Below are 23,431 nucleotides of genomic sequence, written 5' to 3'. Positions count from 1 at the left end.
GGAATTCCCCAATCCGATCGGATCCTTGATGGACATGTCTCTCAGGACAGAACCGAATCTATCTTGGCCAAAAGAGGCCTATGAGAATCATGTTTAAGAACATAAGAAATTGCCATGCTGGGTCAGACCAAGGGTCATCAAGCCCAGCATCCTGTTTCCAACAGAGGCCGAACCAGGCCACAAGAACCTGGCAATTACCCAAACACTAAGAAGATCCCATACTTCTGATGCAATTAATAGCAGTGGCTATTCCCTAAGTAAACTTGATTAATAGCAGTTTATGGACTTCTCCTCCAAGAACTTATCCAAACCTTTTTTGAACCTAGCTACACTAACTGTACTAACCACATTCTCTGGCAACAAATTTCAGAGCTTTATTGTGCGTTGAGTGAAAAAGAATTTTCTCCAATTAGTCTTAAATGTGCTACTTGCTAATTTATGGAATGCTCCCTAGTCCTTCTATTATTTGAAAGTGTAAATAACCGATTCACATCTACTAATTCAAGACCTCTCATGATCTTAAAGACCTCTATCATATCCCCCCTCAGCCGACTCTTCTCCAAGCTGAAAAGCCCTAACCTCTTCAGCCTTTCCTCATAGGGGAGCTGTTCCATCCCCTTTATCATTTTGGTTGCCCTTCTCTGTACCATGTTTCTCTGGTCTTCTCTCAGCTTCAACAAAGTTTTTGCAACGATCAAGAATTTCCTTTGCTAAACCCATTCTGGCCTTCACTCCAATCATCTGGTGCTAGTTTGCTTTGAGTTCCTTTCCTAGAACAGAAAAGTGGGACCTTCCTGTTCTAGGGGATTGCCCCACTTGTGGAATTACTTGTTTGCTGCCCCCAAGACCAGGGACTATTTGTGGGATTCCAGGACCCGACTCAATTTGAAGGAACATTTTCCTCATCTGCCAGATACGTGGCTCTGAGCAATGGCCCATTCCCACATTTGGACAGTCTCCTGCCACAGGAGGCACAAGCCAATTCCTCGATTGTTGATGTAAATCATCAGAACTGACTAATTTGTTAGTCAACCAATCTCTGAAAGCCTTCAGAGTGTACTGAACCACCTTTAGCACCAGGAAGTTAATCTGATGAAGATTTTCTTGCGCAAAGTTCTTGAGTGCAGAGCTCCTCTACAGGGGTTCCTCTATCCTATGACACTGTCCAGCACCATTTCACCACCACATATCATCGGGTGGCTACCAGCGAGGGATATGTCATTGCTGTGGGGAGGGGGGGGGGGAGGGGTGGTGCCCTGGGGGGGAAAATGTGATGCTTGGGAGGAATAGGCATATTCTTTATGAGAAGGGTTGGGGGGGGGGGGGGGGAGAGATGACTTTTCACTTCAGGCTGGTTAACTCAGAGGATTTTGACAGGCAGTGCGCGCACACAAAATTTAACACCTGGTCAGAAGCAGGTGTTAAGTATTTGGTGTTAAAAAGCATAAGGAAAATAGCATGGGAGTGAAGAGGGTATACCATGCTATTTACCATGCATACATTTTTATATAATTTAACTGTAACCTGCTTAGGCTTGTATTTTGTAAATGCGGGCTATCAAGTTAAAATTAGTAAATAATTGGCAGGTTCCAAGATGGCAACACTGAGTATTGCTCCTCTAGCTAGTGCTTTGATTTTCTTACTCTTATTGTCAAACGCAAAGATAAAGCATCGGTTCTCCCTTCCGAACCCGTGAGTTCCCCTGTCACTGGTCCCATGGATCGTTTCCTTGCTCAGCTGGATGGCCTGGGAGGAAGCCTCGAAGAGATGCCATTAGAGCCTTCGGAAGATACAGGAGGACCTTCGATTAATCCTGGTACAGATACAACGTTGAGCCCCAAGGATAGGGCAGCCCCGCTCCAGCCAACAAGAGATGTTTCATCAGGGGTTTTGGCTGCTCCGCCACTTACAGATGATGCAGGCATTTCAGGAGGGACTGGAGGGAGAAAGGGGGGGGGGGGGGGGGGAGAAGGGCACATCTTCAGCTGTCTTTGCCCCATCTCTGCTCCAGATCATGGTACGACCAGTGTAGCGGTGGGTATACAGCCTGTGGGATCAGCTCAGCATCAAGGAACAGCCATGGGAAGCAGAGGCTCAAGTAGGATTAGTCCAGGTTTTCTGATTAAGGCTTCTTTCCGGGTTGAACTGTTCACTTTGCAGCTTCCTAGACAGATTACTTTGAAAAATATTTGGGAGGCTTTAACTAATATGGGCTACTCCTTTCAGTCCAAATGCAAAATCTTTCTGTGAACATTGGCCAGGCAATGGTTATGGCACTAGCACAGGAATCTGAGGTTAACAGAATTAAGGCTCAGCTGGAGCAGGCTGAGAATTCTGTAACCGAACAAAAGAACTTGGGGGGGGGGGGGGGGGTTTCTGTGGTCAAGGATAACTCGGCCATTATTTCAGATGCTGCAATTTAAAGCTAATTCATTTTCCTATGCTCCATTTGGTGTCTCCAGTTAAATTGTTTAAAAGATATCTGAAAGAATGTTTGAAGATTCCTGAGCAAAATGTTCCTCCTATGTTTAAGGGTTTAGTATGTGCCTCAGTATAAGAAGGAATCAGAGAATCAAGCTTAAATGTGCAACAAGATGCAGACCTTTTGAATTTGACAGATTTTTTTTTTGAGAAAACTGAAGGGGAATCTACTGCATTAGCTACTTTACTGGTCACTTTAGTTTCGCACTTGGATAGGGAATGGCTATTAAGGCTTTTTCTTAAAATGAAAAAGATTTCTTTTCTACATTATAATGTATGTATATTCCCTGATGTTTCCAAGAGTACCCAAAAGAGATGCAGACAGTTTTTGATAATGCAGTCAGCTGTTTTGCAGTCTGGAGCTCTCTTTTTCTTAAAGTATCCATGTAAATGTATCGTTAAATATCAAAACAATATATATGTGTTCTTTGAGCCTCCTTAACTAACTGTGCACCTTGATGTTAAGAAAAATCTGAGATCCCCGCTGACTGAGTCATCTGAAAAGGAACCATGGTGAATTGCTCTTTCTGGGTTTGTGCCTTGGCAGAGCATTGTGGAAATCTGACATGGTCATCTTTTGGAATCCCCCTTCTTTAATTGTGGACTGGGAGTGCAGTATTTAATTATTTGAGGTTTTGTGTAATGGAATTTCAGCATATTGTTTTCTTTACACTGCTAGATTGTTACTCAAGTGTATTGCTTGATGTAAATGTTAAAGCATAAATCAAAATGTTTAAAAATACTAAATTAAATACTAAATATTTGATGTATCTGTAGAAGGACAATTTGAAATGTTATGCCTTTGGTTAGATTGGAATTGATTTGCTACCAGGCCAGGGAGTCCTTCCACGACTGCATGATGCAGATGTCTCCGAATTTCTGAGTGGCTTGGAGCCACTGATGGTCCATTGGCTCTCCTCATATGGAGCCATGCCAAGGAACTGTTGATGCCACGAAGTCTAACAACCCCAAAAGTTCCCATCCTGATAACAGCTGACTCACTTGATCCTTTTCACTGCAGATATCAAAATGATAGCCTTCTGTTGTGGAAGGAAAGCTTTTTCCTAAGTCATGTCTAGTGGCGCTCCGATAAACTCCAATTGAGATGATGGGCTCAAGTGGGACTAGGAGTAGTTGAAGACGAACCCCAGCAACTCCAACGTCGGATGGTTCTGCACACTGATTCTGTGACACTTGCCTGAGATGTGCTCTTCATCAGCCAAACATCCAGGCAGGAGAATATGTGCACCCCTAGTTTGCAGAGATGTGCCACCACCACCACAAATTATTTTGTGAAGAAACATGAGGCAGTCACTAGGCCAAAAGGCAACATGCGATACTGGAGATGATGATCCCTATTACAAATGAGATATTTTCTGACTTGGAAATATCTCTATGTGAATATATGTATCCTTGAAATCAAGAGAGCATAACCAATCCCTTTTTGGAAAAAAAGGTTATTAAGGTGCACAGGAAAATCATCTTTTTTTTTCAGAAACTTGTTCAAGGCCCTTAAGTCTAAGATGGGATGGTATCGTCCTGTTTTCTTTCACATCAGGAAGTACTTGGAAAAGAATCCCCGCCTTCTTTCCTTGGTGGAACCGGCTCAACTGCATTGTTTATTTATTTATTTATTTATTTAATGAGTTTTATATACCGTCATTCTGTAAAGCCATCACAACGGTTTACAAAAGCTCAAAATGCAGGATTTTTAACAATTGTGCAAAAAGGGATAACAGGAAGTATATTAAACAAAGGAGAGATATTCAATTGCAAAGATATTAACTGGAATTAGCACTACAGGTTGCACTAAGGGGTGCACAAAGGGAAGGGCCCCTTTGTTGCGCCCCTTCGGCGCACAACGCATGGCGCGCAGCGCCTGGTGGCAGGGAGCCTTTCAACGGTCGGAGCTGCCCCTGGTGACGTCGGGGGGGGGGGGGGGGGCTTCCGATCGGGTCTCTCCCTCACATTGCAGTTCTGTTTTTTTTCCTTTTTCAGTTTCAGGTGATATTTCTTTCTTCTCTTCTGTTCCCATGGCGATGGAGAAGTGCCGCAGGGCGCCCAAAGGTGGTGGGTGGGCTGCCAGTTCGAGGGCGCCGGTGGCAGGTCTCCAAGAGGGAGGAAAGCTCCTTCTGTAGCAATTCCTGATGTGTAGACTTCCCCCAAACACAGTCCAGAGGCCAATTTGGAAAGAAGCCCAATAGATGTAATCTTTTCTTATTATGCTGAGGACCCATAAGTGTGAAGTTCCACTGGGCCAACAGCCTGCCAAAACCTCATCCTGCTTTTGACAGGGAGATACTCTGGCATGGGTACCAGGATCTGGGCCATCCTCTCTGTGATCTAGTCAAAATCCTGTCCCATCCTGTACATTCAAAGCCGCCTCAAACGAGTTAAGGGGGTCTGTTGTACATGGGACCGATGGGATGGAGGAAAAGACCTCCTTAATTGGAAGAAGTTTCTTCTTGGCTCCATATTTAGGTACCTCCTAACAGAGGAGGGAGGGTCTAGCATGGCTGTGGAGAGTGCTGAAGCATCGCACATTGTTCTCTTATCTATGCCACCACTTCCTTCACTCTATCTCTGAAGAGATTCTCTCCGGAGCAGGGCACATTAGTGGGGGTTTCCTGAACCTAAGGTCGGTGGTCTGAGGGCCGCAGCCAGGTGAGTCTATGGGTGCCAGTCACCATGGAAGCGACTCTCAATGCCATTTTGAAAATATCAAATATCAAGCTGACCATGCGTTTCCCATACTCCCTTCCTTTAGCTACCAGTGACTGGAGTTTGCCGCACTGATTTTAAGGAAGTTGTTCTACCATCTGCTTCAGCAGGACCCCCATACATAGCTAGTAAGAAGCTATGTTTGCATTCAGCATAGTTCCCTGAAACACCTTTCTCCCACGAATATTCAAAGTTCTGGAATCCTTCCACAGGGGCTTGGAGAAATGGATTTGACCACCAAAGACTGGTGCAGTAGCTGCCTGTTCTCGAATCCAGAAGGCTTTTGGATAAGATAAATCGTCTCTGCCCTCTTAACAACAGGAATTACAGAGAAGGGGTTTTAACACCTCCTCATCTGGACCTCCTGAAAAATCTAATGTTCTGGGACTACTGCAATCTCCTATGAGGTTGCACAAACTGGGGGATGTCTAGCATCTTGTTTCTGGTATAATGATAACAATAATAATAATAATAATAATTCTTCCTCTGCAAAGGAAATGGAATTGCCTCTGCCATTCTCTATACAAAACCAGCGAAGGACAGGTGTTCTGGTGGAAGCTCCCTTCTTTCTAGTGGTTGAGAAAGGTCAGAGGGGAGACCTGTCAATTTCTCTCCTTCAGAGATATCTCTAGATCTATAACCACAGCACCAGGAGTACTTCAAGTCTAAACCTGGCTGGTACACTGGGGGCCGAAGACCCAGATATTGCCTGCCCTACAGACAAGGCTTTAGGGAGGGGAGTGCTTGTCTGTTGGAGCCTATAACCCGAGAACTCATGTACCTCAGGGAAGCTTCCTCCCCTTATCAGTTGGAGATCACCATTGGTGCCACTGACATCAATATTGATTCCCCTCTGGGAATTGATATTAGTATGAGGCTGTTGGGCAGCTGAAAGGATTCCAGTATCAGTTTGCATCAACACCAATGTTAGGGAACCGATGCTCCACATCACCTTGTCCCATGCCCACTGGATCTTATCAGGTCCTCTTTGAAAATTGCCAATGCCAACTGACTGGGAAGCAGAAGGGGTGGTCTTCCTAGGAAGCTAGAGATGTACTGATGGCAGACACCTGGGTCCCTGGAGACTGTCGTGATTCCCAGGAATGCATTGAGGATAATCTCTCCTCTCGATGAAAATGCTACGGGGGATTCACAGTCGCAGCCAGAATGTCCCCGCTCCCAGTATTATGGAACAACAGAGAATGGTGCTAATGCTTTGCCAAATACTCAGCATCAGAACTCCTTAATGTTGGAAATGAAGAGGCTGAATCTTTCACCTTCTTCGGATGGGAGAAAGCAGATGACAGTCTGTCTCCATGGTCCATTCCAATGCTTAATGTTGAGATGGATCAGTGCATCACCAATGTCCAGTGCAGCTCCTGGGGCCACTGGTGCTGATGCCTCTGATGCTGATTTCAAAGGGTGGGTCTTATAGAGGCTGAAGTGCTTTTCCACAAGCTCTATTCGAGACTGGTACCCTTCCAGGACATCGTGTGAGGTCCCCAGGCACAGGACATACCTATCATGGGGATCCATGGTAGACATTACTCTGTCATACCTGGGGCATCACTTGAAGCTGTTGCCATGCTTCTCCGTGACTGGATGAAAAATAAAAGTACCTACAATACCTGAATGTAATCCACTTTGAAGCACTGTGAAAAGTAGAATATAAAAAAATAAAAAAGCAAAATTGAAGGTCTCCATGACTTCTGGTGGTCGATGCTCCTCAATACACTAGAACCAATGCACCACCATAGGCATGACAACAGATGATAAACTTACAAAACAACCAAATTACATCCCTAAAGAGAATTAAACAGGAGAAAATAAACTCGAGCTAAATGATTCCTGCCACTTCTGGTATAAAAAGAAAACCAAGAAAGCAGGAGTGAAGAACCATGACTGATGGGCTCTACAAAAGATGAGACTGAAGCGCTCCGATGCAGACATATGGTGTCACGGGATACTACACATGCCCCATAGAGCACAGTCAAAGTTCTAGAGACTGTGACATAAAAATTCCAGACCAGGCTTCATCAGATCTCATCACCTACTTATGTGGACTGCCATCTTGCTTGTCCTCAGAGAATGCTGGATATGTGTCTAACATATTAGTTTAATCCCTAAGGAAATCATTTTTCATCTGTGGGCTAGCCATCAGATGCACCCTTTCCTAAATCAAATAAGTTTATATAGATTAGATTGGGCTTTAATTTTATCACAACCAGATCATTGCAATAGTTTATACTATGGCTTGCCATTTAAAGTCCTTTAAAAAAAAACTCCAGTTGATCCAAAATATTGTAGCCAGAGCAGTGACGGGAAGCAAGTATAGGGAACATATTAGTTCCACTCTAAAATCTCTCTATGGGCTACTGGTAAACTACTGAATTCGATTTAAAGAATTAACTTTCACGTTTAAAACTTTATCCAGACAGGGACCAAGGTACTTTCAGGAGCATGTGTGTAGCTAAGGTCAGCTACTGAGGCATTTCTTGTAGTCTCCTAAGTAAGAGAGGCTAGGCTAGGCTAACAAGAACAAGGAATAGAGCATGTTCCTGTGCCACTCCATGCCTGTAGAAAACTCTGCTCAAATACCTATGATTAATACAAAATTATGCAACTTTTAAAAGGGACAACATGGCTATTTGTGTATACATATGCGGAACAGGATGAGTTGAAAGATTTTATGCAAAGATTAGAACCCTATAGAATTTGAACTTTTAGATCTAGTATGAAAGGAAAAAATGGCATATGCAGCTATGGGAAATATTCAGCTGATAAAGCCATAGAGAGAAGTTGTATTTCATTAAGCTAACAAATATGCTCCATATGGATATCAGAGGCTGGGCGGCTAGGATGTGAATCTTGATTTTTAAATGAATGCTAGGATTTATATTATATTTAGATGGGGAGGAGAGTTCTTAACATATTTTATGATTTATATTATAATGTGGTTTAATGCTATTGTTGTATCACGCTCTAAACACCATTGGTGGTAAAGCCTATAACAAATATTATATCTGAATTTCAAGCCCTATTCAAAAGGTTACCTCTTCTTTAATGTGAGAATGTAAATGTAGACTGATCTTGAGTCTTTGAAGTATGGGAGTCACAGTCACTATAGTGGTAAAGCATTACTATTTGGAAAAGTAATCAGATTCACTTTTAGGAGCAAAGATCACACATCAATCTACATTTCACTTTAATTTGCTGTCAGCTCTGAATTTCTTCTCCAAAACAGAAAGCTTAGTAAATGCAATTTTTCCCCATTCTGAACTCAGAGTAGAAATCTTTTGAAATCAGTGAGATTGTGCATGGCTAGGTTTAGTGAGAATGTTATGGGGTGCATTGCAATTTACACTTCATGAAGATTTAATCCTTACTTCGTGATACAATTAAAAAAGGAGGAAGTAGAGGCTGGATACCTTTTGCAATACTTAGAACCTCTTTGAAACTTGGTATAATAGTTATACAACCTCTAAAGAGTGGCCTGCACAAATGCCTTAGATTGTTCTTCCTTTCCCGTTTTGACTTTATTTTTTGGTGGAAGGGGTTAGGATGGGTGGAAGGAACGATAATTATTATGATTCTGGTTTACTTAAGAATTTAGTTGCAGAAATTCTTTAATAAAAACAAAAAAAAAAATTAATTTAAATGTAATCAGTAAGATTACATTCCAGCATCAATAATAATTTTACACACAAAGACAGCTATCCACAAACAGAAAGTCAAAGGATTAAAGGCAAATCACGCACTACAGGCAGCTACTGGTCTCCTCCCAATACTGTGTGCGTGCCTCAGCGGACTTTCTGTTAACCCCAAACAGTCTATGCTATAAACTTATCCAAATGTGGCAGCTTCTCCAAGCATGCAAATTTGTCAATTATTTAGCCTGATGTGTTGAACAATAGAGGAACAGGTGCTCTCTGCTTCAGTAGCTGTTTTTAACTTTTAGCTGACTGCATATGTGCTATGTACATTAAAATTCAGTAAAAGTGTATGAGAAAACAAGAGGCAGTTTAGTGACTTTTGTCACTATGGGAAAATTGGTTCTTACCTGCTAATTTTCATTCCTGAAGTACCACAGATCAGTCCAGACAAGTGGGTTTTGCATCCCCTTTCAGCAGATGGAGGTAGAGAACTAAAACCTTTGAGGTACTGCTACATAACAGAGAGTGCCACCTGCAGTCCCTCAGTATTGACCTGTACCCAAGCCATCTAGAGAGTAACAATAACTCAACAACCCCCTAAATAAGTGTGAACACCAAACCCAAACAGTAAAAACACAAATCAACCCAAGGGACTAACCACAACCTGGCAAACTTCTTTAGGTTCTGTATATACACATGCTGACAGTTCTTCCTAGTAAGCATGCCAAAACACGAACTTGCCATAATAGTCTTGAGAACATTAAGCGGCTTGGTCTCTGGACTGATCTGGGGTACTTCAGGAACGAAAATTAGCAGGTAAGAACCAAATTTTCCTTCCTGTTGTACCCCAGATCAGTCCAGACAAGTTGGGATGTAACAAAGTACCCCTACACTGGGCGGGTCCGCGAAATAACCCTCTCACACTTTCGCCAAAGGTCAATTCTCCTGGAGCCTGAACATCTAAATGGTAATGGAAAGATAAAGTGTGAAGAGAAGACCACGTCACTGCTCTACAAATCTCCTGCTGCGACACAGACACTCTAGTAACAGCACGCATGCAACCCCTCTGGTATTCTTCTCCCCTTACAAAGATAGGCCGAAACAATAGCTTCCTTCAGTCAACGCAGTATTGTGCCCTTGGAGGCCTTGCATCCATTTCTAGCACCTCCAAACAATACACACAAATGATTTGACCGCTGAAATCTATCTGTGACCTTTGCTTCTGGAGACTCAGCAGCCCAATTCGTGAAGCAGAAGCTCCACAGTCTGATTCAGGTGAAATGAAGATACCACCTTAGAAAGGAACGAGGGTACCATATGCAAAGACACCCTCTCATCTGAAATCTTCATAAATTGTTCCCTACAGGTCAAAGCTTGCAGCTCTGAGATCCTTCTGAATGACAAATAGACACCAAAAATACCACCTTCAACATGGGGTCCTTTAATGACACCTTCCTCAATGGCTCAAAACGGAAGCCCGCAAAGCACCCGCAAGTTTAAACTCCATGCTGTACCCAATCTATGCACTGGCAGCTGCTCAACCTCCTTCAAAAACCTCGCAAAATCCAGATGTGAGGCCAATGACCTTTTCCCTGGAGTGAACCTCTGAGACACCCCAAGGCTGTCACCTGAACCCGCAAGGAATTGTAAACTAAGCCCTTGAAAATCACAGGCTCAGAATATCCTTTTTGTCGCAAGCACCTGCTCTCAAAGTCAAGTCATGAGACAAAAGTGATCCGCCCGATCCAAGAAAATAGGACCTTACATCCCCTGCAAACGAGCCAGTCTCAGGGACCCGTCAACTGTGCGCTGAACCAGATCTGCGAACTACGGACGAGGCAGCATCTCCGGCACCACCAGTACCAGCTGGCCCGGATGCCTCTCGATGCACCTAAACATGGTCATGGAGGGAAAACATACAGCAGGATCCTTGTCGGCCATAGAAGAACCTGAGTATCAATGCCCTCGGCTGTGACCTATTGTCTACGGCTGAAGAAACTTGCTGCCTTGGCATTGCTTCTTGATGCCAACAGATCCAGATGGGGAGTGCCCCAACGAGACTGAATAAGGTCAAAGGCCTCCTTTGACAGCTCCCATTCTCCATTGTCCAAACGTTGCCTGCTGTGATAGTCCGCTTGCACATTGTCCACTCCCGTAACATGTAAGTGGCTATCCCCTGCAAATGTTGCTCCGCCCAGACAAAAAGGTCCTGGGCTCCTTGGGCAACCGTGTGACTCTTCATTCCCCCTTGACGATTGATATAAGCTACCGTTGTCACATTGTCTGAAAACAATCTGACCATTTGACCTCTGATTTGTGGAAGGAATTCTACCAATGCCCTACACACTGCTCTCGTTTCCAAGCGATTGATAGACCACGATGCTTCCGCTGGTGACCACAGTCCTTGTGCCATCCATTGACAGATTGCCCCCCAACCCTTCATGTTGGCATCCATATTCCTTATAACCCAGTCCAGAAACTCCAGGCCCATCCCTTTCTCCAAACTGGGCTGACAGTCACCATGAAAGACTGGACCTGGAAGTAACCTGCAGCAGTAAAGGCCGATGAAACTCCTCAGACAACGGATTCCAGTGCGACAGCAACACCCCCTGTAGAAGGTGCATGTGGGCAAAAGCCCGTGGCACCAAATTAAAAAAAAAAAAAAGAAAAAAAAAAAAAGATGCCGCTGGAACCCAGGACCTGAAGATAATCCCAAGCCCTGGGCACTGGCATCCGCAAAATCCGCACCACCTGGGATTGTAACTTCCACATCCTCTCCAAGGAAGAGAAACACTCTGTCGAGCTGAGTATCTAACTTCGCCCCCAAGTATTCCAGCATCTGGGTGGGGTTCAGGTGACTCTACCAAATTCACCACCCAGCTCAAGGACTGTGATATAATCCATCACCGTGTGCACAGACTGCTAGCATACCTCCTCCAATTTCCTTTGGATAAGGCAGTTATCCAGATAACCCATTAATGCCCAAATCTTACGTGATGAAGCAATTTTGGTTTAGCTTAAAGTTTGAAACACATGACATGAGAGGATCACTTGACTGAACACATTTTTTAAATATTTGTCACGCACACAAGATGGTGCTTCGTTCCCATTTGGGACAATGGGCACATATGGTACTATGTTCCCATTTGGGAACAACACTGTTTTAATTATGAACTAATGACATTAAAATCATAGACTCAAGTATTTTAAGCAGTTTTGACAGAAAACTATCTAGTAACTACAGAAAACCATTTAATTAGCTACGGGAAACTATTTAGTAACTGTGTTCTCAATCAGCAGAGTTTGCTAACTGGCTCTGGGCTATGATACTGCTGTTCGCAATGAAGATGAAGCGGAACCCTGCACTTGGAGCACACTAGGCGGGAGTTTTTCTTGCACATCCTACATTTTCCTTGTTTCTCTAATGGAGTAAGGTGATGATTATGACCATCAAACCTCACATCGCTGACTGGTCTACTGGAAGGTCCAGATGTCGATGGTGTGCGATGTTCTGAACGCTGAAGCAGGGCGCGAACAATGTACCGACGAAACTCCAGGTGATCAAATTTACCTCCTACTTCAACATGAAGATGCCAAGCTGCAACAACTGCCATGTTGATGCCGTTGACAAATAGAGGTCACCACCATTTCTTTGAACGAAACACTGGACGGTAGTTTGCCATAAATCTGTCCAGTATGTCCACTCCTCCCATATGGGTATTTTATAAGCCAATTACCACTGGCTGTGGAAGGTCAACTGGACACTTTCTGGCATTGCTCCACCTTCTTGCTTTTCCCAGTGGTTCTATGTTGTTATAGTTTGAAGCTACAATAACACACTGGTTGTCATGCCATTTCACAGCCAAGACATGTCCGTCGCATACGACATCAAAGCAGCCTCTCTCCTTCTTTTTCATTTGGCTTGTCTCCATCAATGAGCACTGCTTCAATCTATTTTCGCGAACAGTTCCAGTGGCCTTGATGTTTTGCTTTTGCCGTGCCAGAAGAAGATCATATGAGGTGAAGAAATTATCAAAGAATACCTCATGGCATAATGGATTTTCTATGCAGCTCAGTAATGATGTCACAACAAGATGACCTAGCCCAAAACTTTGATTCTGACCATCCTGTTCGCAGTTGGTCTTTATACAATAAACATCAACATTGAAAGGATAACCTTTTCATGAGGCCAAATCACTTAAATATAAGGATGTTCCCAAATGGGAACATAGTCACACAGTTGTTCCCATTTGGGAACATCACTGAATCGATGCAATTTACATATCTATAAACATTTACTGCCACTGGCCCCCTGGTCAGAGCCCTCTCAGGGAAGTCTATATGTGCTTCGAAAGGACTGCTGCCTACTGGACCCCTGGTTCTGCCCTGAAGACAGTGCAGAACCCTTATTGGGATGAAAACCACTGCACCTCCCGAAACCTAGAGCGAGGCGCAAAAGACTTCCTGACTATCATCTTAACCTCTGGCAGCTTATTCATTTTAGGCGCCCCCAAAATCTTCACCAACTGTTTCAGGTCCTCCCCGAACAACAATTTTCCTTCCTTTAAAGAAAAGATTACAGAGCTGAGGCTTGGACCACATATCCGCAACTACAGCAGACACCCAGCTGAGACCGCCGCGATCATATTCCTGGCCGAAGTACAGCTCAAGTCATAAAGTGCGTCAGCCTCATAAGCAATCCCTCCAGCTGAGTTGCCTGACTATTAACACCAGAGTCTGCTGAAGACTTCTCCAGAGACTTCTGGACCCAGTGTAAACAGGCCCCCTGCATCAGACTTCCACAGATCACCGCTCGCAGGCTCGGCGCCGAGACTTCAAACATCCTCTCCCGATGAATCTCTAGCTTATGATCTTGCTCATACTTTAACGTTGCCAAACCCACTACCAGAATGGTCGTCTTGTTAGTGCCACCGAGACCGAAGCATCCACCTTCAGCAATACCAGCAGCGGCAGGATATCCTCCGTGGGGGGGGTACAACTTTGGTATGGCTCTAGCCACGTTGGTGCTTGCCTCCGGGAAGTCCCATTCCTGGTGCACCAGCTTCTCGATTCTTTTAGGGAGAGGAAAGGCTTTCGGTGGGCCCCAGAATCCACCCCACACCGGATCCACCCCTTCATGGACCACCCTAATACCCAGTTCCTTCTGAACATAGGAAATAAGGGGCCTCAACTCCTCCTTACAGAACAGACGAACCACCTGAGGGTCATTGGGACCTCTTCCAGATCAGCCATGTCCTTATCCCTGTCCTGATCAACATCTGCCTTGAGATCTGCTGGGTCATCCTGATCCACTTTCAGCCTAACCCCAAGACCATCTTCTGGGTCCTCCAGGTTCGAATCATCTGAGCCACCAGGCCCCACAGGATGGTCCAGGCCCAGCCAGCGAAGGAGGTCCACTGATCCCCTGGCCAAGGAGCCCCTCGGCCTCTTTGCAGCAGGACAAGATGGCTGACAGAAATGACCTTTTATAGTTAGTGCTTTTCCTGGTTAAAAAGGCATTATGCATAAGCAAGATAAATTCTGAGCAAAACTCCACATCTTCCCTGTCCAGCCCAGAGTTCGCATCTCCCCCCCCCCCCCGATGAGATTGCCAGAGACAACTGGAGAGGGGAGTCCCTGGGCTCCCGGGAGTCTGTCATCTTCTCAGCTGTAACCCTTCTCCTGACAGCCTGTTTAGGCTCCTCCCCTCCAGAAACAAATTGCGGCATAACGCCGCTGTATTCAGCTGTTGTTGGCCTGACAAGCTTTCCCGCAATGGGAAACTGCTGTCGGCACCATCTTGTCTCCACGCGGCCAGGCCTGCTGCAGAGGAACAGAAGCCGCATGACTGTGGCATGCGGGAGAGGAGGGGAACATGGCCTAATGCAGCCTTCAGCTCCCCGAGCAGCCTGAAGCCACGAACAGAAGAGCTTCACTGCTCCTTTCTCCAGCACCTGCCTGCCCTGATGATCAAACAAGAAACAGCTTGAGTGGTTGCTGCTGAAAGAAAAATGTAACACTTTTTTTTTTTTTTTTAAGAAACAGCAGCTACAGCAAAGGAAGAAATTCAAGCAAAAACAGGAATACTTCCCTGCTGCTGGCAACATCTCTGGGAAGGAACCTTCAAGGGATAAGAGGGAACCAAGACCCCTGGCTGTCAGAGCTGCTGCGGGCTAAAGCTGATCAGGGATTACCAACCCCCTGCTCGCCCAGCTCAACCTGAGGGATGGCCCATGAAGGAACCTAACACCTCAGGGAGCGTCTTCTAACTTCTCTTCTTCTGTCCTTTCTTTCTTTTCTCTTAACTGCAGGTTTGCACCTCTACCTTCTGCTAGAGACAGAGAAATACTGAGGGACTGCAGGTGGCACTCTCGGTTATGTAGCAGTGCCTCAAAGCTTTTAGTTCTCTGCCTTCATCTGCTGGTAGGGATGCATAACCCTGCTTGTCTGGACTGATCTGGTGTATGAACAGGACCTGGACTTAGTGCAAACATTTTCAGCAGTGATTAAAGGACGCCATTTTATTCTGTATGCAATATTACTACAGCGCTATGAGGCATTGGTTGCTGGAGGATTGTGATACAAGCAAGCTGAAGTAAGCTTGAGCAATCTTTTCATTTGTCCATGGTCTAGAAAAAGCTGTAGACCTTTCATCCACTATCTCTTGTTATCCCTTAAACAAACCAATGCTCCATTTCCAACTATTCCCATTCCTTTTCACTTCTATTCACCTGATCACCCAATCCCTTCAACTCCCACTCCAAGCAGATCTACCTCTCCTCTCCATCAGCCACTCACATACCTTCAAGCACCACTTGGGCTTTTCTCTTATTGATTACATGTGGTTTCAGGTTCATACACAATGAGAGAGAATCTAGACTCCTAATGCAGGCTTCAATTGCTCCTCCCTGATTATTTCATATTTCCCCCCAAAGAGTATTTAGTAGTTTTACAGAGACATACTTAAATTGTACAGTGGAAGATGCAGCAGTCCTCACCTCCCAGTCTAAGTAATCACTGGCATCTTCAAAATTAGTGAGGAGAGAGACGGAGCAGAAAAGCTTAGGCAGCTCCTCACGGGTCAGGGGTGGAAATCGGCTATCCTTAAGGGCACTGCAAGATGACAGAAAATGGGCAGCATGAAGTTCTGTGCTATCAAGCTCCTTCGTTTTTTGTAAAGGTTGCCAGTAATGGATCTTAAGGTTTTACTTATACATTTGATAAGCAGCATAGTATATGATATAAATTTGTCAGACATATAGTCAAGTAATTCAACTTCATTCAGATTCTATAAATATCCACAAAAATGTCAAGACTTCTAGACTGCTTGCCAGATGTTCTCAACTACAGACAATACAATGTCAGTTTCCACGAGAAATAATTTATCCAAAACATTAGGAAATCCAAATAATAAATATTGATTTAATTATGTTACAAACCCATAAAAGTTCAGTGCTTCACTTTATATTTGAGTTTAGAGATAATGGCTTTGGGTTAATTTTGTAAGCTTGTATAAGTTAGTATTTGTTTGCCACTCTTAAGAATTGTGTGTGTTTAGAAATAGGATTTTGGGTTATGTTGTGAGCTTGTGTAAATTAGTATTGGTTTACTTCTATTAAGAATGGTGAGAGTTTAGAGATAACAGGCTTCAGGTTAATTTTGTAAGCTTGCATAAATTAGTATTTGTTCGTAAGTACTAGAATTGTGAATTTGCAAAGGTCACGCACTTGATCCGAAAAGGTGAGAGTACTGGTTCCTAGGCAACTAGTCGCTAGATTGATTTCCTCCACATCTCCCAGCCCCCAGGCTCTTTTTCTGTTACATACATAATCCCCCCTCCAGTTAGAAGGAAGATCTTGAAAAAAGGAGTCCATTAGCAATTTTAAATAATGTACAATTAACTCTGATTTTAGTGATTGACTAATTTTAGTCTTGTTGTTGGTCATTCACAAACTAACAAAAAAATCACCTAGTTATCAATTTAAGAACCTTAGATTTTAAAAGACACCAAATAATTTAAAACTCCTTAAATTGAGAAATATATCTACTCCATAACCAGTTTTAAAACTTAAGCAACTTAATACAATGAAGATGCATACTGAAGTCCAGCAGCGAGTTGGAGGCTATCCAGTCTTTTCCACAGAGTGTTACATGTATGATTATCAGCCTATTGGTGAAATGTTGTATTTGCCTACTGCAAAGAGCTCCTGGCTCTCAGAGAATGAGTCTGATCTCTGAAGGCCAGAGTGGCAGACCTGGAGGAGCTGAGGCAGACAGAGAGGTATGTAGAGGAGACCTTCAGGGACACAGTAGAGCAGTCCCAACTCCAGTCAAGCAGCTGTTGTGCTGCTTTGGAGAAGCAAGGTCAGCTGGCAGGAGACCATCATTTTTGTGAGGCATGAAGTGATCCTGTAGTTAGGACCAGCCCTCCAGGTAATGCCTTATTCTCTTGCACTGATGAGTTGCCAGGGTCATGTGCCCAAGAGGGAAGGGTTAAAACCATCATTATAGAAATGTAGACAGCTGGGTGGCTGATGGGCAGTATGAAGATAGTGGACCTCACACACCACCTAGATAAAGTTCTAGAGAGTGCTGGGGAGAAGTCGACTGACATGGCACATGTGGGTACCAATGACATAGGAAGGTGCAGGAGGGAGTTTCTGGAAGCTAAATTTAGGCTCTTAGGTAGTAAATTGAAATCCAGAACTTTCAGGGTTGCATTCTCAGAAATGCTCCCCATTCCAAGTGCAGAACCACAGAGGCATGCTGAACTCCAGAATCTCAATGCGTGGGTGAGATGATGCTGTAGGGAAGAGGGTTTAAGATTTGCTAGAAGCTAGGGAACATTCTGGAGAAAGAAGAAATTATTCAGACAGGATTAGCCTCCACCTTAACCATGGTGGAACCAGACTACTGGCACTAATCTATAAAAGGAGACAGAGCAGATTTAAACTAGATAATGAGGGAAAGCAGACAGTCGCACAGGATGGAGCTATATGTTAAGAGGGCATAGAGTCAAACAAGAAAAAAGTTCTGCAGAAAACAAAATGCATTGTAGAATCTTTAGGGATAGAAATTCCATGTGAGAAGGAGAATAGAACAACACTTCCACCTAGCCAGAATGAATAGACAGACAATGAAATGCTAACAGAAACTAGGAAAGTTAACAAAATTAGCAACAAAGTAATAATGGGTGATTTCAATTACCCCAGTATTAATAGGGTAAAATGTCACATCAGGACATGCTAAGGAGGTAAAGTTTCTCGATGACATATATGACTGCTTCATAGAGCAGCTAGTATAAGAACCAAAAAGGGAGGGGGAGCGCTGTTTTAGACCTAATTCTTAGTGGAATGAATAATTTGTTGCAAGAGGTAATGGTGTTAGGGCTACTTGACTTGGCAAATTTGACTTGTTAACTGGAGGGAGGACACTAAGGAAATCCTGTGATACCTTTAACTTTCGAAAAGGGAGACTATAAGAAAATGAGAAAAATGATTATGAAAAAACTGAAAGGAGAAGCTGTACAAGTCAAGAGTTGTCATCAGGCAAGGATGTTGATTAAAACCATCTTGGAAGCCCAGAATAGAAGTATTCCACACATTAAGGTGGAAGGAAAGCCAAAGGATCACCAGCATGGTTAAAAGGTGAGGTGAGAGAGGTTATTCTAGCCAAAAGAACATCTTTGAAAAAATGGAAACGGGATCAAAATGAAGAAAACAGGAAATAGTATAAGCACTGGCAAGTAAAATGCAAAGCACTGGTAGGAAGGCAAAGACAGAATTTGAAAAGAAGCTTAATGTGGAAGCAAAACTCATAATAAAAACTTTTTCAGGTACATTTGAAGCAAAAAGCCTTCAAGGGAATCAGTTAGACCATTATATGATTGAGGGGTAAAAGAGGTGCTAAGGGAGGACAAGGCCATAGCAGAGAGATGAAATTAATTCTTTGTTTCGGTCTTTAGATAGATACCCATAGCAGAAATATTTAAAAGGTGATGATTCAGAGGAACTGAAACAAATCTCAGTGACCTGCAAGATGCACTAGGGCAAAATGACACACTAAGAGTAGAAAATCACCTGGACCAGATAGTATACATCCCAGAGTGCTGAAAAAACTGAAAAATGAAACTGCAGACCTATTGTAGCAATCTGTAAACTAACATTAAAATCAGCTATGGTATCTGAAGACTGGAGAGTGGCCAATGTAACACTGTTTTTTTAAAAAAAGGTTCCAAGGGTGATCTGGGAAACTATAGACTGGTGAGCCCAATGTCAGTACCAGGAAAAATGTTTTTTTACTAAACATTTATATATAGTTTAATGGGACAAACCTAACATGGATTTAACTGAAAATAGTCTTGCTTCATCAATTTGCTACATTTTTCTTTGAAGGCATGGATAAACATGTAGATAAAGGTGAGTCAGTTAATATAGTGTATCTGGAATTTCAGAAAGCATTTAACTAAAAGACTCTTGAGGAAATTAAAAAAAAATCAAGGGATGGGAGGCAATGTTCTATTGTGGCTTGAGAACAAGTTGAAAAAGAGAGAAAACAGAATAGGGCTAAAAGGAAAATTGGTTCTTACCTGCTAATTTTCGTTCCTGTAGTACCATGGATCAGTCCAGGACAGCTGGGTTTTGCCTCCCCTCCAGCAGATGGAGACAGAGAAGATTTTGCGGACTCTGTCCTATACCCCTGAAGTGCCACCTAGAGTCTGCCAGTATTACACTGTACCCAAGCAGAATGATCAACAGGAACTATAACTTTCACCCAACAACCTCCCCCCTAAGAGCAGAGGGAGTGGAGAAACATGAAACAATGAATTCCAACCATGCCCACATCCTGACCTTGAAAAAGGGGGCAGTGAGAAAAAACACTTGCAGCATACAAAGAACTACCGGCCGAGCGGACTCTTCGTTTCCTCCTGGGCGGGGCGTCTGGACTGATCCGTGGTACTACAGGAACGAAAATTAGCAGGTAAGAACCAAATTTTCCTTTCCATTTACGTACCCGGATCAGTCCAGGACAGCTGGGATGTACCAAAGCTTTCCTAACCAGGGTGGGACAGAGAGTCCCGCTCGGAGAACACTAGCTCTGAAGAAGCCAGTCTCTGGAGCCCACAAAAGTATCCGGAGACTTCCAGGTAGCTGCCCTACAAATTTCCTGTGGCGACACCTGTTGACATTCCGCCCACGAAGCCGCTTGTGAGCGAGTAGAGTGTGCCTTAAGACCAGATGGAATCGGATGGCCCTGAACCAGGTATGCTGAAACAATCATCTCCTTTAACCAGCGAGCGATCGTAGCTCTGGAAGCCTTCTGACCCTTCCTGGGTTCACTCCACAGAACGAAGAGATGGTCCGAGAGACGGAAACTGTTCGTAACCTCCAGGTAACATAACAGCACCCCCTTTACGTCCAACTTGTGCAACTCCCTAGACTCTGGAGTAGATGAATCTAGACCCGCAAAGGAAGGGAGCTCCACTGACTGGTTCAAGTGAAAAGAGGACACCACTTTCGGGAGAAAGGAGGGAACTGTCCTCAAGGAAACTCCTGCTTCTGAAATCCATAAGAAAGGCTCCCTGCAAGATAAGGCCTGAAGCTCGGACACCCGCTTCGTGGAAGAAGTCACTACAAGGAAAATGACCTTTAAGGTCAGATCCTTCAGGGTCGCTCGTTTCATTGGCTCGAAAGGAGCACTACAAAGGGCACGGAGGACCAAATTCAGCTTCCACGAGGGGCTGGGACTCTGGACTGGGGGACGCAGATGCTTAGCTCCTCTCAGAAAATGAGCCATGTCCGGATGAGAGGCTAGCACAACTCCCTGCACCTTTCCGTGGAAACAGCCACGAGCTGCCACCTGAACCCGCAGGGAATTGAACGCCAACCCCTTGGCTAACCCTGCCTGTAAAAATTCCAGAACATCCAAGATTGAAGCTCTATCCGGCTGTACCTTGTGAGCAAGACACCAAGGCTCAAACACTCCCCAAACTCGAACGTACACCCTGGAGGTAGACGTTTTATGGGAATGTAAGAACGTGGCCACCACCACAAGAGAGTAACCCTTACTCCTCAACCTACGCTGTTCAAAAGCCATGCCGCTAGACAAAAGCGTTCTGCCTCTCCGACACAAACGGGACCCTGACGCAGAAGATTCGGAGATGCACGAAACTGCAGCGGACCGCCCATTGCCAGACTCAGAAGGTCCGCAAACCATGGGCGCCTCGGCCACTCTGGTGCTATGAGAATTACTCTGCCTGAGTGGACCTCGATGCGATGCAGAATCTTGCCAACGGCCACGGTGGAAAGACATACAACAGAATGTCCTTTGGCCATGGAAAGACCAGAGCATCTACCCCTTCTGCCCCTCCTCCCTCTGACGGCTGTAGAACCAAGGAGCCTTGGCATTGCGAAACATCGCCATTAGGTCCATGGCAGGCCTGGACCAGCAGTCACACAGGAGCTGAAACGCGTCGGTGGCAAGCTCCCACTCCCCCGGATCGAACTGGTGGCGGCTGAGAAAATACGCTTGAATATTGTCCACCCTGGCAATGTGAGAGGCTGCTATCCGGTACAGGTGCCTCTCCACCCAGGTGATTAAGAGCAGAGCCTCCGTCGCCACCGGACAGCTCCGGGTTCCTCCCTGGCGACTGATGTAAGCCACTGTTGTCTCATTGTCGGAGAGTATTCTCACAGACCTGCCCTGTACAACTGGGAGGAGGGCTTGGATAGCTAACTGAATCACTCTGGTTTCCAAGCAATTGATTGACCAGGAGGCCTCCGTGCTGGTCCACTGTCCTCCCTGGACTGCTGTCCCTCGACAAACATCTCCCCAGCCAGTGAGACTGGCAATGGTGGTCACCACTATCCAACAGGGAATCTCCAAATCCATCCCCTGGTTCAATTGTGTGGCAAAAGCCGCCAAGGAAGACTGGAGTGCGCCTCGTCCGTCAGGGGCAGAAGAAGATGAAATTTCTGTGAGAGGGGCTTCCATCGGGAAAGCAAGGCTGATTGAAGAGGACGCACATGCGCAAAGGCCTACGGTACAAGATCGAGCGTCGAAGCCATTGAACCCAGGACCTGTAAGTAATCCCAGATCTCGGGTCAAGATAGAGAGTGCAATGACTCCACCTGCAACGTGAGCTTGGAAATTCTCTCTTCTGTCAGAAAAACCTTTCCCAAGGCCATGTCGAAGCAAGCCCCTAGAAACTCCAAAGTTTGGGAGGGAACCAGATGACTCTTCTCGAGGTTGACCACCCACCCCAACGAGTCCAATATCCAGAGCACTCTCTCGACCGCGTCTCTGTAAAGTCTTTCTGATTTTGCTTGAATCAGCCAATCGTCCAGATAGGGATGTACCAGTATCCCCTCCCATCGTAAAGCGGCTGCTACCACCACCATCACCTTGGTGAAGACTCTGGGCGCTGTCGCGAGGCTGAACGGGAGGGCACAGAATTGAAAATGGCACCCAAGGATCGCAAACCGCACATATTGCTGATGATCTGAATGGATCAGTATGTGCAGGTATGCTTCCATCAGGTCCAGAGATGCCAAGAACTCGCCCTTGTGCACCGACGCTATCATGGAGTGAAGAGTTTCATCAGAAATCGAGGCACCTTCAGAGTGTGATTCACCCTCTTTAAATCGAGGATAGGATGGAAAGTGCCCTCCTTTTTTTTTTAAGGTTTAAGGTTTATTTTATTTATATACCGTCATCTCAGCGGTAGCCTTCACGACGGTTTACATTACAATAAAAACATAATAAGAAAGTTACAATCGTTTATAAATAAAATAAAGTAAAATTACTAGCTTAGAGAAATAGCTTAAAAGATAAAATTACTAAAAGACAGAATAAAACTATACATATTAAACAAATAAAATTTGGTTCCACGAAATAAATGGAGTAGTGCCCTCGCCTGAGCTGCCCTTCGGGCACTGGAACTATGGCTCCCAGATCCTGTAAGTGCTGTAGAGTGTCTCACACCACCCGGCGCTTTTGGTGGTACGTGCAAGGGGACACCATATAATGGTCTTTGATCGGACGAGCAAAATCTAAAGCGTAGCCTTGCTCTATGATGCTCAGGACCCACAGGTTAGAGGTCAATTTGGCCCACTCCTCCCGGAAAAGGGATAACCTTCCCCCGATCCTTGGAACGGAAGGGTGGACCGGCCTCACTTCATGGTGTGGCTTTGGAGTCCCCATGGGACTGCGGAGCTCCATCTCTGGCAGGACAGCGGCCCCGAAAGGACAGATTCCAAAAAGATTGGTGGCCGGTACCCTGGAGAAACGATGAACCGGTGGACCGTGATGTGCGGAAACAACAATTTCCCCGAAATCTCGCCCGCTGAGGAAAGGGCCCTCTGGATCTAGGCCTATCCTCTGGCAACCTGTGGACCTTGTTCTCTCCCAGAGACTTTATCATGTCCTCCAGCTGTTGCCCAAAAAGCAGCTTTCCTTTGAACGGTAAAGAACTCAGCTGCGCTTTAGATGAAACATCCACTGACTAGTTTCTGAGCCAGAGGAGCCTGTGAGCTGAGACCGCCGCTACCATTGTCCTGCCCAAAGTCCTTAAAAGA

General features: G+C 44.8%; 1 protein-coding gene across 4 annotated transcripts in view; it reads right to left on the bottom strand.

The window, feature by feature from the left end:
* AMMECR1L (AMMECR1 like) overlaps window positions 1-23,431 on the bottom strand; it is a 52,577-nt gene that overhangs the window by 15,709 nt on the left and 13,437 nt on the right. For all 4 annotated transcript variants that reach the window (XM_029615845.1, XM_029615846.1, XM_029615843.1 and 1 more), the window contains one exon: window positions 15,854-15,968. In XM_029615845.1, coding sequence (XP_029471705.1) covers window positions 15,854-15,968 — 115 coding nt within the window. The remainder of the gene's footprint in view (window positions 1-15,853; window positions 15,969-23,431) is intronic.

The sequence above is a fragment of the Rhinatrema bivittatum genome, chromosome 9 (assembly GCF_901001135.1).
Source record: "Rhinatrema bivittatum chromosome 9, aRhiBiv1.1, whole genome shotgun sequence".
NCBI classification, from domain to species: Eukaryota; Metazoa; Chordata; class Amphibia; order Gymnophiona; family Rhinatrematidae; genus Rhinatrema; species Rhinatrema bivittatum.
This window is presented reverse-complemented; position numbering and strand designations above follow the sequence as displayed.